The 14,161-nt window shown below is 41.8% G+C and overlaps 1 protein-coding gene across 1 annotated transcript in view; it reads right to left on the bottom strand.

Moving 5' to 3' along the window:
• Positions 1-6,259: 6,259 nt before the first annotated feature.
• MICU2 (mitochondrial calcium uptake 2) overlaps positions 6,260-14,161 on the bottom strand; it is a 147,278-nt gene continuing 139,376 nt past the window's right edge. Inside the window, exons 9-12 of the mRNA XM_030477887.1 lie at positions 11,846-12,017; positions 11,452-11,560; positions 9,727-9,884; positions 6,260-9,446 (exon numbers count right to left, since the gene is read on the bottom strand). Coding sequence (XP_030333747.1) covers positions 9,342-9,446; positions 9,727-9,884; positions 11,452-11,560; positions 11,846-12,017 — 544 coding nt within the window. The 3' untranslated portion in view covers positions 6,260-9,341. The remainder of the gene's footprint in view (positions 9,447-9,726; positions 9,885-11,451; positions 11,561-11,845; positions 12,018-14,161) is intronic.

Here is a 14,161-nt window from a genome sequence, read left to right as displayed (position 1 = left end):
ACCAACAGAAAACACCTCTGAGGTGGTCTAACAGAAAATATCTCCAAGGTGTTCAACTGAACAGTATCTCTGGCTATTTATTGTACCAAACACAACTGCTGGCAACTGAAACAGTGAAACAGTGGTTAGATGCCTGTAAGGAGTTAATTCCTTTCTCATGGGCAATACAGCAGAGTCCTGTGTCAGGAGGGTGGTCCTGCTGGACTCCCCATCAGCTCCCTGCCCAAACTACTTGGTGTGGGAGGGTGGACTGAGGAGGGGTAGGCTTGCACCCTGATCCTGAGCAGTGGGGATACAATGGGGGGTAAGGTTGTAATGCAGTATCATTGGGTGTAATCTGCAAGTTTTAAGAATTATATTTAGTTTTGTAGTTGTGTGTGTTGTTAATAATTTAATTGCTGTGTTAGTTTCTTAGTATTCAGTGAATAAACATTATACTCGCAATCTAAAGGGAAGGGAGCTGGACCTGGGAAGTAAAGTTTTTTACCAAGGATGTGCTGTGTGGGGCTGGCTGTTGCTGTGTACTGGCCTCCTCTCGTCACTGCTCCCATCAGCTTTCCTAACAAAATCATATGACCCTTCACGATAAGCACAATTCCTAACATGAAGACTAAGCAGCAGAGCCATGATGCTAAACAAGCAAATGATTCGCCGTGCTAGGGAAAATGTGAGGTGATCCAACATGACCCTCCTTATCCCAGTCTTCCTTAGAACAGAATCATAGAATCAACTAGGTTGGAAAAGACCTTTAAGATCATCAAGTCCAACCGTTCCCCAGCACTGCCAAGTCCACCACTAAACCATGTCACTGAGGGCCTCATCTACATGTTTTTTGAACACTTCCAGGGACAGTGACTCCACCACTGCCCTTAGCAGCCTCTTCCAATGCCTGACCACCCTCTCAGTGAAGAAATTTTTCCCAATATCCAATCTAAACCTCTCCTGGCGCAGCTTGAGTCCATTACCTCTTGTCCTATCACTTGTTACCTGGGAGAAGAGACCAGCTGCCTCCTTGCTCCATCCTCCTTTCAGGTAGCTGTAGGGAGCGATAAGGTCCCCCCTGAGCCTTCTCTTCTCCAGACTAAACTCGCCCGGTTCCCTCAGCCGCTCCTCTTAAGACTTGTGCTCCAGACCCTTCGCCAGCTTCATTGCTGATGCTGGCTCCAGCTTCACCCATGGGGGTATCAGCAGGGCCACGTGTGTATTGACACGACCCCCTTTTAGCACATGAGAGTACTGAGCTGCAGTGGCACGTGGTTTGGAAGGAGCCTGACACCAGCAAAGCTGGAAGCCATGACATGGCCAGTATTTCTGTTCAGACATGCCTCGGGCAGGACAGGAAGCCTGTGACAGCTGCATAAACCTAGGACAGGATTAATGGAATTTGACCAACTATTGTCCAGTAACATTTCTGTGGAATGTGTCTATACTGATCAGAACCGAAGTGAAACTGAATTAAACAAGGTTGTGAGGTTGCAGAGAGGGATTATTCATCCCACGTAGTGCCCCCCACTGAGATGTTACTCTACACAAGGAGCCCCTTGGCACAGCTGGCAGGAACTAACATCTTCCACTTCTCAAAGCCATCTGGGATGTCTCTGCAAGGATCTCTTGAGAAGAAACCAGCTCCTTGAATAGAAGCCAAGCAGGATAGAAGGAACCTCTGCTAGAAATCACTGAGTGCCTGTTTGGCTTCAACTGGCTGCACTGCAGCTCATGCAAACTGCTGCCTTAGATGTGGGGAGGGACAAATGACCACATTTGGAGCAGACGCTGGGAGGCTGAACAGCAGCTGAGGATGCTGTGTCATGGGAAAGGCTGCTCACCTCACTCTCATCTATCTGATCCCATAACTGTCAAATAGTGGGGAAAAAAAAAGGTGTCCCCTGTCCATTTTCACATTTACATCTCCATTTCTGGCTGCCCACCTGCTCTAGCCACAGAAAGCACTGCATGAGAGAAGTGAAACATTTCTGCTTGCAGCCTCGGTGCTGGTTAGGGTCTGTTGCACACTCTTTCAGATGTTTGTTGGTCTATTTGCAATAAATACTTTGTGCAGGTTGGCAGGAACAGATGGCAAAATTTAATGCACTGTACATTACTGTGTCATCCTTTTAAACTTCCCCCCGCCCCCAATTAGAAATACAGCTACCAACATTTGGAAAAGGTGCCTTAGAGCAAGACACCACAAACACTCCAATTTTTCTGTACTATTTAGACCTCATCATGTACAACAATTCAATCTCCATTTTGTTTCTGTTTTTTTCTCCCCTCAGAGTAGCTCATCTTCAATTCCAGGAACATGCAATCCCCAGGCAGAAGCATCCCAACAGCCTCTTAAATGGAGACTGATCCAAAAGGATAATTTGTCTCATTAGGAATCTTATCAGATCGTGAGACCTCACTTGGAGTACTGCGTACAGTTCTGGTGTCCTCAACATAAAAAGGACATGGCGCTGTTGGAGCGAGTCCAGAGGAGGGCCACGAGGATGATAAGAGGGCTGGAGCACCTCCCATATGAAGACAGGCTGAGAGAGTTGGGGCTGTTCAGCCTGGAGAAGAGAAGGCTGCATGGAGACCTCATAGCAGCCTTCCAGTATCTGAAGGGGGTCTACAAGGATGCTGGGAAGGGACTCTTCCTTAGGGACTGTAGTGGTAGGACAAGGGGTAATGGGTTCAACTTAAACAGGGGAAGTTTAGATTAGATATAAGGAAGAAGTTCTTTACAGTGAGGGTGGTGAAGCACTGGAATGGGTTGCCCAGGGAGGTTGTGGATGCTCCATCCCTGGCGGTGTTCAAGGCCAGGTTGGACAGAGCCTTAAGCCACGTGGTTTAGGGCAAGGTGTCCCTGCCCATGGCAGGGGGGTTGGAACTAAATGATCTTAAGGTCCTTTCCAACCCTTACGATTCTATGATTCTATGATTCTATAGATCAGGTTTTTTTGAGGTTTCATGTTTCTCATCTATGCATAAAACCAACTGAGATTGTGTAAGTATTTGCTCTTCACATCCCAGTATGGCTCATGTAATCTTGTACACACCAACTGTGAGTGATCATTTGCCCTTGTCTGCATTGGGTCAAATTTCTAAATCGTGAAGACGCACTTTTGCTCAAACAGCATCTTGAAAAATTTAATTTGGATTTATTCCTTGCTTTCCTAGTGTCCTTTTGCTCAGTCACATTCATGTCTCCTCAATTATCATTTCTTCTAACAGCATTTTAAAGAGCTTTGTTTCTTTTAGCTTTAGAACCTAGCATTTAATTAGTCTCCTTTTCTTTTCAAATCCCTTCTTCTAAAGATTAGTGGCAAAGCATCCCATTTTGGTATCCTTCCTTTTCACCAGTGAATATAATCATCTGTCCTGTGACTCAGCTACCGTTGCTCTAGGATTTACCTTCTGTTCAGTAAGAGGTGCACACAATGTTTTTAGTAATGTTCGCTCATTCTGACAGTATCAATTTCAAAGTAGATTAAAACACAGTAAGATGTCACATAATTACAAAAAAAAAAAAAAAAAAAATCTGTATCCTGACAAAAGGAAGAGAATCTTAAACCAGTTTATTGACAAGTCTTGAAAACAAGTGGTTTTCTTGGGAATGATTTAGAGCTACTAGTTTCTCTGGGGGACAATATTAAAACTGCAGGTTTCCCCTAGAGCAGTGGACCCGAGGCATACACTGGTGCAGTAAAACACCCCTGCGATACTTTTCTCCAGGAAATTGCTTGTTGGATGGTTCTCATTTCAGAACCTACTTCCTTTAGGTCCAAACTCATAAAGGTTTTTAAGAAGCTAATTGAGAGACTTAATTAACAAAAAATGTCCAAATGCAAGTACCTGTACTCAGGGGCCATGAAAGATGATGAAGAAAGGTGGCATTCACAAAGCACAAGTTTAGTCATCTTCTGTGTGCCCTTTGCAGTTGATGGAAAAAGGCTAGGTCCTCCAGAGGATGTTTCAGAGCAGCCAGCTGGTGTCTGAAACCCCATGAGAAAAACCCCACACGTTTCTCTGCATGAACTCAGAATACCCCTCCTCCCAGCCTTTCAAATCTGTGTGTCTGAAGAGGGGCAAATGCAAACCTAAGGTTTTGCAAGGCGCAGCATCGGTGCTCCCACAGCCTGTCACTGCCATGTTACTTCCAGACCTGGTCGGCATGGAAAGGCAGCCTGGGGCAGAAGAGGAAGAGACAATGTTGGGTACGCAGGTGTGGAAAAACGTGGCTTGTTGCTTTTCAGGGCATGAGGTGTTCTTTCCAAAGCCACATAGGTGGGTGCACTGTTAAGTAGGTCCCTGCGGAGGCCGGCGTGCAGGAGCAGCAGTGCGGCTCCCGAGGATGGCGAGCAGAGCTCTGCACTGGGGCACGCTGGTTAATGAACTGAAAACATTATTAACTAAGCCAATACCAGGCTAATGGGAAATCTGTCTCTGCATATGTTGCATAAGTTTTATATTATTGAACCATCTAGGAATTGTTTAATCAACAAAGCCAACAGGAAACATTCAAACAGCAGGAGTGGAGAGACATGCACTTGTTTGCCAATTAACTTTGTGCGTGCTCAAGCCTCTCAGGTTTCCTGTCCTGACAAGGGCTTTCCACTTCCTCTTGGGTGACATCTTCACTTTCTCTAGGAGGAGTTTCTGTGGACAGATGGGGGCCAACAGTGTGTGTCTACATCCACCACTTTCATCTTTGTGTTCCCCTTGTGATCTGCTGCATGACAGGAGCTGTTGCTTGGTCAACCTGGATCTCACTAATGACCACAACATCATTTGGACAAGTATTTTCTGTTCAGAAGAACTGAAGACTTTTTCGGCATCAGTGTAGTTTCATGACCCAGCTGTGACTCCTTTATCACAGAATCATAGAATGGTTTGGGTTGGAAGGAACCTTAAAGATCATCCAGTTCCAACCCCCTGCCATGGGCAGAGACACCTTCCACTAGACCACATTGCTCAAAGCCCTGTCCAGCCTGGCTTTGAACACTGCCAGGGATGGGGCAGCCACAACTTCTCTGGGCAACCTGTGCCAGTGTCTCACCACCATCACAGTAAACAACTCTTCCTAATATCTAATCTAAGTTTACCCTCTGTCAGCTTAAAGCCATTGCCCCTTGTCCTGTCACTACCTGCCTTGTAAAAAGTCCCTCTCCAGATTTCTTGTAGGCCCCCTTTTTATAGGAAAGATTAAATCTGAAGCCATGACACATGCTTGCACTCTCCCATGAAGACTCCTGCATGAGAAGAAAGCTACATTTTTAAGTTCCAATGTACATTTATTGATCCATTTCTATGCTTAAGTCAAGTGTGGTCAATATGCCTGACTTTAAATACTTCCTCTAAATACCTGGGTTTGTTCCCATTCTAGCCCTGTATTGGGCAGTGATCCTTTTTTGTTATACGTGCTGGACACATGAAATACCATGAAACTGCAATCCATGGCCTGGCTTGTTTATCTTACTGTCTCACCTCTGCTCTCTAGTAACTCAAGTGTGATCTAACTCTTCAGAGCCAAGACCTGATATCGACACTCAAAATTCCTTCAGCTCTGAGACACCCCGGAGTCCAGAGACAAAACATCTATAATTCCTAAAATTGTAAAAACCTTATGTATCCTCCATGGAAAGCCTGAAATTAGGAATGAATGTATTGTTCACACTTTTAATAATACCTGGTTCAGCAGCCAAGCCAGCACATCCTGGTGACATCTGAGTTCAGGTGCTGGCATGTTTCCAGGCATGATCAGTGGCAACCTGTCTGAACCCTGAGAGGATGATACACTGGAGAGGATGGGGGAAATCAGAGATTTGCTTTGACGCAGCCATGTAACATCGTGACAAAACTTTTCTTTTTCGGTTCTTATATGCAGAATATGTACTCCTCATTTTGTTAAATAATATTAAATATTAAATATGAAAAATGTCATATTTTGTTAAAACCTGCCAACATGGTTTCACTCCAAAGGGAGTTTTGCTTTTAGAAAGAGGCCTGCATAAACTGAGACACCAAAATCAATTTCTAGAAACAACCAGTGAGTTTCTCCTAGTATATCACACTGCATTTCTGCCTTTGCTTCTTTGAGAAATTGAAAATAGATGTTTGTAAACAATTACCTTAAACTAAACAAACTGAAAGAATATGTCAAGTCTTGTTATGGGGGTACAACTAAAATGCTGTAAATGAGTTATATGCTGTAAATGACTTGTACTTACCCTTGTATATCCTTTGAAATATGACAAATCAATTTTTGAGACTTGTGCAATGTGCACTGGATTCATCTTTATTTCACATAACATTCAGATGCAACATTGGAGATTTAAAAAAAAAATATTTAGTTTTTCTATATATTTCAGTTCAGAGGAAGAGTTCCTAACAGTAAAAAAGTAATAATTGATATGTTTAACTGATAGATTGGCAGCTGGCATAAACTTTTAACTAAATTGTGTTGAATAATGCTCACAGACATGTTGCAAATACCATATAGTTACTAAAAGGAACTAAAACATCAAATGCTAAAACTGCGATGGATTCCTTAGAAGACAAGGTCCATCTAAACACTTAGGTAAACAGCTCTTTTAATCTAAGATATTAAATATGAGAAATTATTTTAAGACTGTTTTGTAAAGCCTTTCAGTTAAAACAAATAAAAATAGACTATAAATTCAACACAGGGTGTGATTCTTCAAGCCTAATGGACAAGTCTTTCCTGGCCTTCAAAGGAGCTCCTACCTGACTGTACTTTCAGGATAACTCCTTCTGAAAATGATTTTTAACTCTATTTTATTCCCAATCAATAATTTATTTTATTTTTTTTTTACTATAGACACAAAGTTAATTTAAAAATAAGCATATCTGTTTGCTTTTTCCTCTGAACTTGACACCAAAGCTTTTGCTAAAAAGTAAAACTTGAAAATCCCACTTCTAGTAACTTGCTGCTCAAAGCAGATATTGCTGATTGCACGAACCCAGATACAAATGAGCAATGAGGAATTAAACTTCTTGATACACAAAAGCTAAATGAATTCATTTTTCCAGAAGAAAACCAAACAGCTTGTAATAAGCAAGTAATTAGTAAAGAAAAGAAAGCACAAAGGCAATAAAGAACATGATAAACCTATTAACATTACACAGAAGAAAATGTTGAAGATTAATCTCCATTCCAAAGTAAAAATGATTTGCCAAAACATCCATTTTTATTATTTGGTGATGCAAAGCATCAATACTTTGGTGCCAGTCCTGCTGCTCCACCCTTGCTCCCATTGGGTATCTCTCAGTCACAGCTCCCATCACCAGAAGAAACAAGCACAGCTATCTAACTTCTTGTTGCTCACACAGCAGTGCATGAGTTAGTTCAGTTTGAGGGGGGAGGCTGGGGTGTTGACTGCATTGTATTTAATTTGGATTGTTTCCTGGAGGGTGGTCACTGGTGCCTGATCTTCTGGACAGTCTCAGGATGCCCACATAGGCATGCTCTCGTTCTGGTGGGTGACACTGACAGATGACAAGAATACAAGCATTTTTTCTTTAACACAATTTAAATTAAAGCTCCAAGTGAAGGCTGTGGAGGGAAGAGCTGCTTTGCCAGCTTCTCACTCTATTTCCCTATGAGAGACCACCACACCGAGGCTCGGGCGGTAGGACTCCTCCTCAGCACAAGCCTGCCCGACAGCTACCGACATACCAAATACATTCTCTGATCTCGGTACTCTTTAGGTGGGATCTTTATGGCTTCCTAATACAGCCTCTCCTGTCCTTCCTTCGAGTGAGGGCTGCTCACCTCTTCTGAAGACTTCCCCCACCAAAACCCAAAGAAATTACAACAAAACACCTCCTGTTGAGCTTTGAGGGTAACATAGCTACTGTCATGCTTAAAAGGGATGGATACTTCCCAGAGTGGTGAGATTTTTTACTTGTTTTTCTTGAGACATTTCCCTAGTCCATCTTTTGAGTCTGTTATCACAAACCTGTCTTGAAAGGTTAAGCTTTCACCCCAGCCAAGACAAGTTAGACAGCTGAGAGAAGGACAGAGGAAGAACCTTGACAGCTTTACAGATATGTCTGTCTCCTGTATATAGTGGCCAACTAGGAAGACTGATCTGGACCTGGGGCTACTGGCTCCTAAGGTTGTAAGAAATTAAAAACATGTAACATGCATACCTGTGTACACATATATGCAACAGCCATTGGAATAATCTCCCCAGGAAGTGAAGGTTTCCCCAACACTGGACACTTTTAAGATTCAGCTGGACAGGGTGCTGGCACATCCAGTCTAGGTCATGCTTTGCCAAGAAAGGTTGGACCAGATGATCCTTGAGGTACCTTCCAACCTGATATTCTATGATTTTATGCATAGAATGCATAGCTAAAAAATGTTAATCTTTAATTACTACATATTAATTTTGATCTGTTCCTTGTTTTACTGTTTAAGATCTTACGTCTAACTTTGCATTTTGGAGTAATAAACATTTGTATTTACTTTTTCACTGGACAGCTTACTCCCCCAACTCTTGCTTATTAGAACCTTGAACTCCTGAGATACTGCAGCGTTCCCTGTCACAACCTTTAGGAAGATAAAGCAACTATTTGTTACACATTCACCCTCTGCAATACAATTAAAGCAAAAGTTATGACTCAAATTGTAGCTACTGCTATTCATGATAGAATGGGGATTTTTGCTTCTCATTTACACTACTTGTTGAAAAGATCTGAGAGACCCAATGCATGTTCATAGATCAATGTACAACTTTCAAAGCCTGTATCAACAGTCTTGTATTTCCAGTTTAATATTATCATCATGAAGGTAGACAAATCAGACAGGATCTGGTGGAATCATCCACTAGCACATGAGCAGTTCACAGTAATGAGGGCACAAACCATGTGAATTTCCCTTTTTGATTTAGCATAACTTGATTTGCATGGATTGAGCAAGTGATTTTACCTTTTGGATCTCTGTCCTTGCCAGAGAAAGAGAACTGCTGTGTTAATTGCTAACTGAGATGACGTCCACTCTTCCAACAGGAGATGATATTGCTGTGACGTTCCTGCCAGTGGCCTCTATTAAATCCTGCATATCCTGTATGCTACAGCGCAGAGTCAGACTCCACAGAGGAGTAAACAACACTATTTCCTACAACAAGAGTACTTCCACATGGAGGTGAACAGTGATAAGAGTTCTGTAAACCAAACTGGTTGCACTAGAATGATATAAAATTACTGCGTTAGAAACTGGGCTAATTAAAGTTTAAATTTGGGAAAAAAAAATATTTTTGATTCAGCTGTTCTGTTAACAGGACAAATTCCCCTACATGACAACATTCATAGCAAAAGAACAACCAACTGCTTTAGAAAGGACTTTTCCCAATTTGCTTCCACACTTCTTTGGCTCCTTTAATGCTTTCTCTTTTCACACACTTCCAGTAACCTTGAATGCCTTGCTGCTGTGGTACCTGTTAATAAATTTAAAGTCTGTTTAGCATTTACACAGAAACGACTCTGATTCACAGACTGTGTAAATATAATATGTCATGCAGTGCTGCTGCCTCCATAGTTCACATGCATAATAACAAGTTCTTGGTGGCAGCACTCCTCCCAGAGTAAGCAGGAAGGAATATTCAGTTTAAAATATAACTTCTTTCTATTCACTATCTCTACTTGTGTTTCTGCAAGCATGAAGGTAGTTGTAGCAATCAACTGTAGTATTTAAAAACAATGATGTCAGCTTGTTACCCTCAAACCTCGATGAATTCGGTTCCTCAGGACTCCGAGAAACTCGCTGTGGCTGAGGCAGTCATCTCCATCTAGATCAAAAATCTTGAAGATGGTATCCAACACATTATCTGAGAGCTCCTGTCCTGTTGCCACCTTCACTGCTCTCTTGAACTCAGCTAGTAAAGACATAATATTACATCATAGGTGACTGTGAACTTGTAAAAGAATTGGAAAGCACATAAATAGCAGAATTCTGTACAATTTACAATGTCTCATGGGTATCCTAACTGGAGAATTTCGGATGTGTGAACTAGTAAACTATTATGAGGCCTCAGTTCATGCATTCTTGAGCTTGCTTCATCTTTCAGAACACTATTAATTGTACAATAAACTTCCAAAATGCACTACTCAAGCAACAGTAAGAGTGATAATTCTTGCTAGAAAACTCAGGATTATAACAAAAAAGCATTTGTATGTCCATGAAACGTTTGTTGCATTGCTCCTATATCTACTATATGAAAGGAAACAACTTTCCTCCTCCAAATCTTTATTTTAAAAACCACTTTACTATGTTGTTTGTTTTCCATAGCCATGATTGAATAACACTACCTAAGCACATGGAGAAGGCAGTATGGAGGAATAAATATAGCAAGATGCTACAGACCCTGCAAAAGAAGAGATTGCTGTTGTTTAGTTTCCTTGGAAAACTAGTTTTACTATGAGGAAAAAGCTTTGTTATCACGAACTGCTACTAAAACACGTATTGTTTCAATAAACCCTCCCTAATCTAGAATTTAGATTGGACTGAGAGCAGCTCTGTGGAGAATGAATTGGGAATACTGGTGGATGAAAAATTGGGTAAGAGCTGGCAGTGTGCACTTGCAGCCCAGGAAGCTGACTGTATCCTGGGCTGCATTCAAAGGAGCGTGTGACCAGCGGGTCAAAGGAGGTGATTCTGCTCTCATGAGACCCCACCTGCAGTCCTGCATTCAGTTCTGGGGCCAACAACGTAAGAGGGACATGGACCTGCTCGAGTGAGTCCAGAGGAGGCCACAAAGACAATCAGAGGGCTGGAGCACCTCTGCTCCGGAGACAGGCTGAGAGAGTTGGCCTTGTTCAGCCTGGAGAAGAGAAGGCTATGGGGAGACCTTAGAGCAGCCGTTCAATATATTAAAGGGGTTTATAACAAAAGGTGGAGAGAGAGTCCTTTTTACCAAGGACTATAGTGACAGGACAAGGCAAAATTGTTTCAAACTGAAAGAGAGTAGATTTAGACTAGATGTAAGGAAGAAATTTTTTTGCTGAGGGTGGTGAGACACTGGCACACGTTACCCAGAGAAGCTGTGGATGCCCCATCCCTGGCAGTGTTCAAGGCCAGGTTGGACGGGGCTTTGAACAACCTGGTCCAGTGGAAGATGTCCCTGCCCATGGCAGGGGGTTTGGAGTAGATAATCTTTAAAAGTCTCTTCTAACCCAAACCATTCTATGATTCTATGGTTTAGTCTGCTGAGAGCGGTCCGGCATATGATGGCGCATTAGAACTTACAAATCAAAACATTTTGGGAACTTTATATTATAGCTGTATTCATTAAATAGAATGAATTCAGAATAAAGAACAGCATAGTAATTTTGGACTTCACAGTGCTACTTTGAGATACTTTGGTATAACTTCTTTATATTAATTCCACAACAAAAATGCATTTTTCTTTTTAAGAAAACATACAAGAGGTGTGCAGCACTTACCCCGTTTAACAGGACGATTGGCTACAATAAACATCTGCATGGCAATAGAAAAGTCTTCCAGGTTGTTTGTGAACTTGCAAAAAGTCTTGAATTCTTCCAAACTGATATTCTAGAGTATCACAGAATTCAGATAATATATAATGAATAACACATTCAAACCCCAGTAAATCTATTGCATCAAATCTGATGGGACCTAGTGTTTGGGTGTGATTACCTACTCATTGTCAATATTTGTATTTCTCAGTTGGCAAATTATCATTATTCTTATGTGCATAAAATTCAAGGGCTGCAAAAATTCTCTTGGAAACTAGTTACATTATTAGATACTCACATTCAAATGAAAACCTGTACAAACAAAGGAGAAAGCAAAACAAAGCATGTTTTATGTACCAACCTCTCCTGCCTCAATTCTCTCTTTCACATTCTGCCAGTAAACTTCATTGTTTTCCTCATCAGTGAAGTAGAGTAACCATTCTGCAAAGTCTTCTTTTCTCATGACGTTCAAACCCTTTGAAAACTGTATGAATTCCATTTCTTGGACTTCTGTTTGCAGATTTTCCATGAATCTAAGTGTAAACAGATATTATCCAACAGTTGACACTTGCATCACTATTACTACCTTAGCTACTAAACGTGGTAGTCACTAACTCTTAATCACAGATACTATTGACATCATTGTTTAAAATGCCACTAGTTTAATGTTACCTGTGTGTGCAGATGTTTCCACGGCTGCATTTCTACAATGACACCAGTAGGGTGCTCTCTAAGCCTGCATTGATTACTGCTGCTAAGCTAATTTACAGATACACTTGGCATCTAGTTTTTACTAATGTTTAAAAAAGTGCAGATAATGAGATAAAATAATTGGTAATGCAGTATTATAATGAATGAATGAATGAAAAAGGACATGGTAACTAAAGGCCTGACACATGATTTATGAAATTTCATATTAGTAAGAGTGGAATGACAAGGTTGGAAAGTGCCTAGAAAGATGAGGCCCTAATAATCACAAAGGTGAAAGAAAAGAGGAAACTTGAAATCATCACTGCAGGAAATGATGACTAAAAGCCTCAAAGATTATAACTGCAAAGAGAGGTCTGGCAAATGAGTTCTGCGCTCACTAGAGGATGGATTAGAGAGGATTACAATTGACATGTGCAAAGTTCAGAAAAGCACAGAAAATGATGTTGCAGGTGTTTGGGAAGGTAAGAAGAAAGCTGTCTGAAAAAGGATGGGGTGAACATCAAGGTTTTTAGATGACACCTATTCTTTTAGGAAGAAGAAAAGAAAAAAAAGGTAGCACAAAGCAAGTAACAACCTGCAGGCACACAGCAAGAACTGTAAGAAAAGTTGTAGCTTTGAGTTGCCTCAGTTTGGTGTATGTGGCCATTATCATTTATTCTAGATAATAGTAATTTTGAGAAAGTAAAAAGCAATACTGTATGATCCATTTGGTAATTTCCACTTCAGAAATAGGGCAATCCAAATACAAGTGATAATTTAGAAGTATAAAGGCTAAAACCACAGTGATGCTTGCCAGAATCCCTTTAGCACTTTGAAAGAACCCTGCTTTATTGAGCTTCAAAAATTATTGACAGGAGAGAATGAAATACTCCTATACTGGGACAAAGCAATTAGTTGGGGAAGAGAACAGCTAAGGGTCTATGTAGCAAATATGAGCAGAGGCTCATTTGCTCATCAGTGTTTGCACAGCCTCACTGGGTTTGAATTCTTTCCCCTGAAATTATGGCAGTTTAGTCCACACAGCTATCTTTAGTTCTTTAATGAGATCACTTGGACAATTAGTAGCTCAAAGCTCTGTAAAGTCTGTAAGGGGTTAGCCGAAGACTGCTGTTGCAGCATAAGTTCTCTCCTGTGTTTTTTCCTTTAATAATTAGAGCTGCACAAGCAAATAAAGGGCCAACAAATGCTTCACGCCTCAGGTCACCCAGGTAAGTGAAAGCCAGACAGTGGAGGTGATTTCAAGCTTCAGGCTACAGTTTTGTTAGGGTAATACTGAGGAGGGTATGATATGCTCTCGTGCTTCATATGGGCATTTTTCTGGTGGTTACGAGGCTTCCACAGTTCAGGTAAACACTGAAGTATATTCCTCCACATTCCACTTTAAGACCTGGCTCACTTTCAAGTGCCCTGACTTTCCCTCTCACAAGGGGATGAAACACCAAAGGACTTATTTGTGCCACCAGCGTGAAAGGGAAGCCCCTTGTCTTACAGACCCAAGAGAGCTTGCTTGCACAGCTTGCAAACCACTCTTCAGTTTTCAGACACAGCCTCTGCCTGTGTAACTCATGAGATGACCGCTGCCTCCAGCCAGCCCCGCAGTCAGTGTGTTCTGGGGAGATGGGCCAGCATGAGTTGGCAGGAGCAGTCCTGCCACACAATCCGCAAGAGCCTTCCTGGGTCATAGAATCGTAGACTGCTTTGGGTTGGATGGGACCTTCAAGATCATCCAGTTCCAACCCCCTGCCATGGGCAGGGACACCTCCCACTTGACCAGGTTGCTCCAAGCCCCATCCAACCTGGCCTTGAACACTGCCAGGGATGGGGCAGCCACAGCTTCTCTGGGCAAACTGTGCCAGGGCCTCACCACCCTCACAGGGAAGAACTTCCTAATATTTAATCTAAATCTGCTTTCTTTCAGTTTAAAACCATTCCCCCTTGTCCTATCACTACCTGCCCTTCTAAAAGT

The sequence above is a fragment of the Strigops habroptila genome, chromosome 2 (genome assembly GCF_004027225.2).
Source record: "Strigops habroptila isolate Jane chromosome 2, bStrHab1.2.pri, whole genome shotgun sequence".
Taxonomy (NCBI): Eukaryota; Metazoa; Chordata; class Aves; order Psittaciformes; family Psittacidae; genus Strigops; species Strigops habroptila.
Note: the sequence above shows the minus strand (reverse complement) of the source record. Positions and strands in the feature narration are given on the sequence as shown.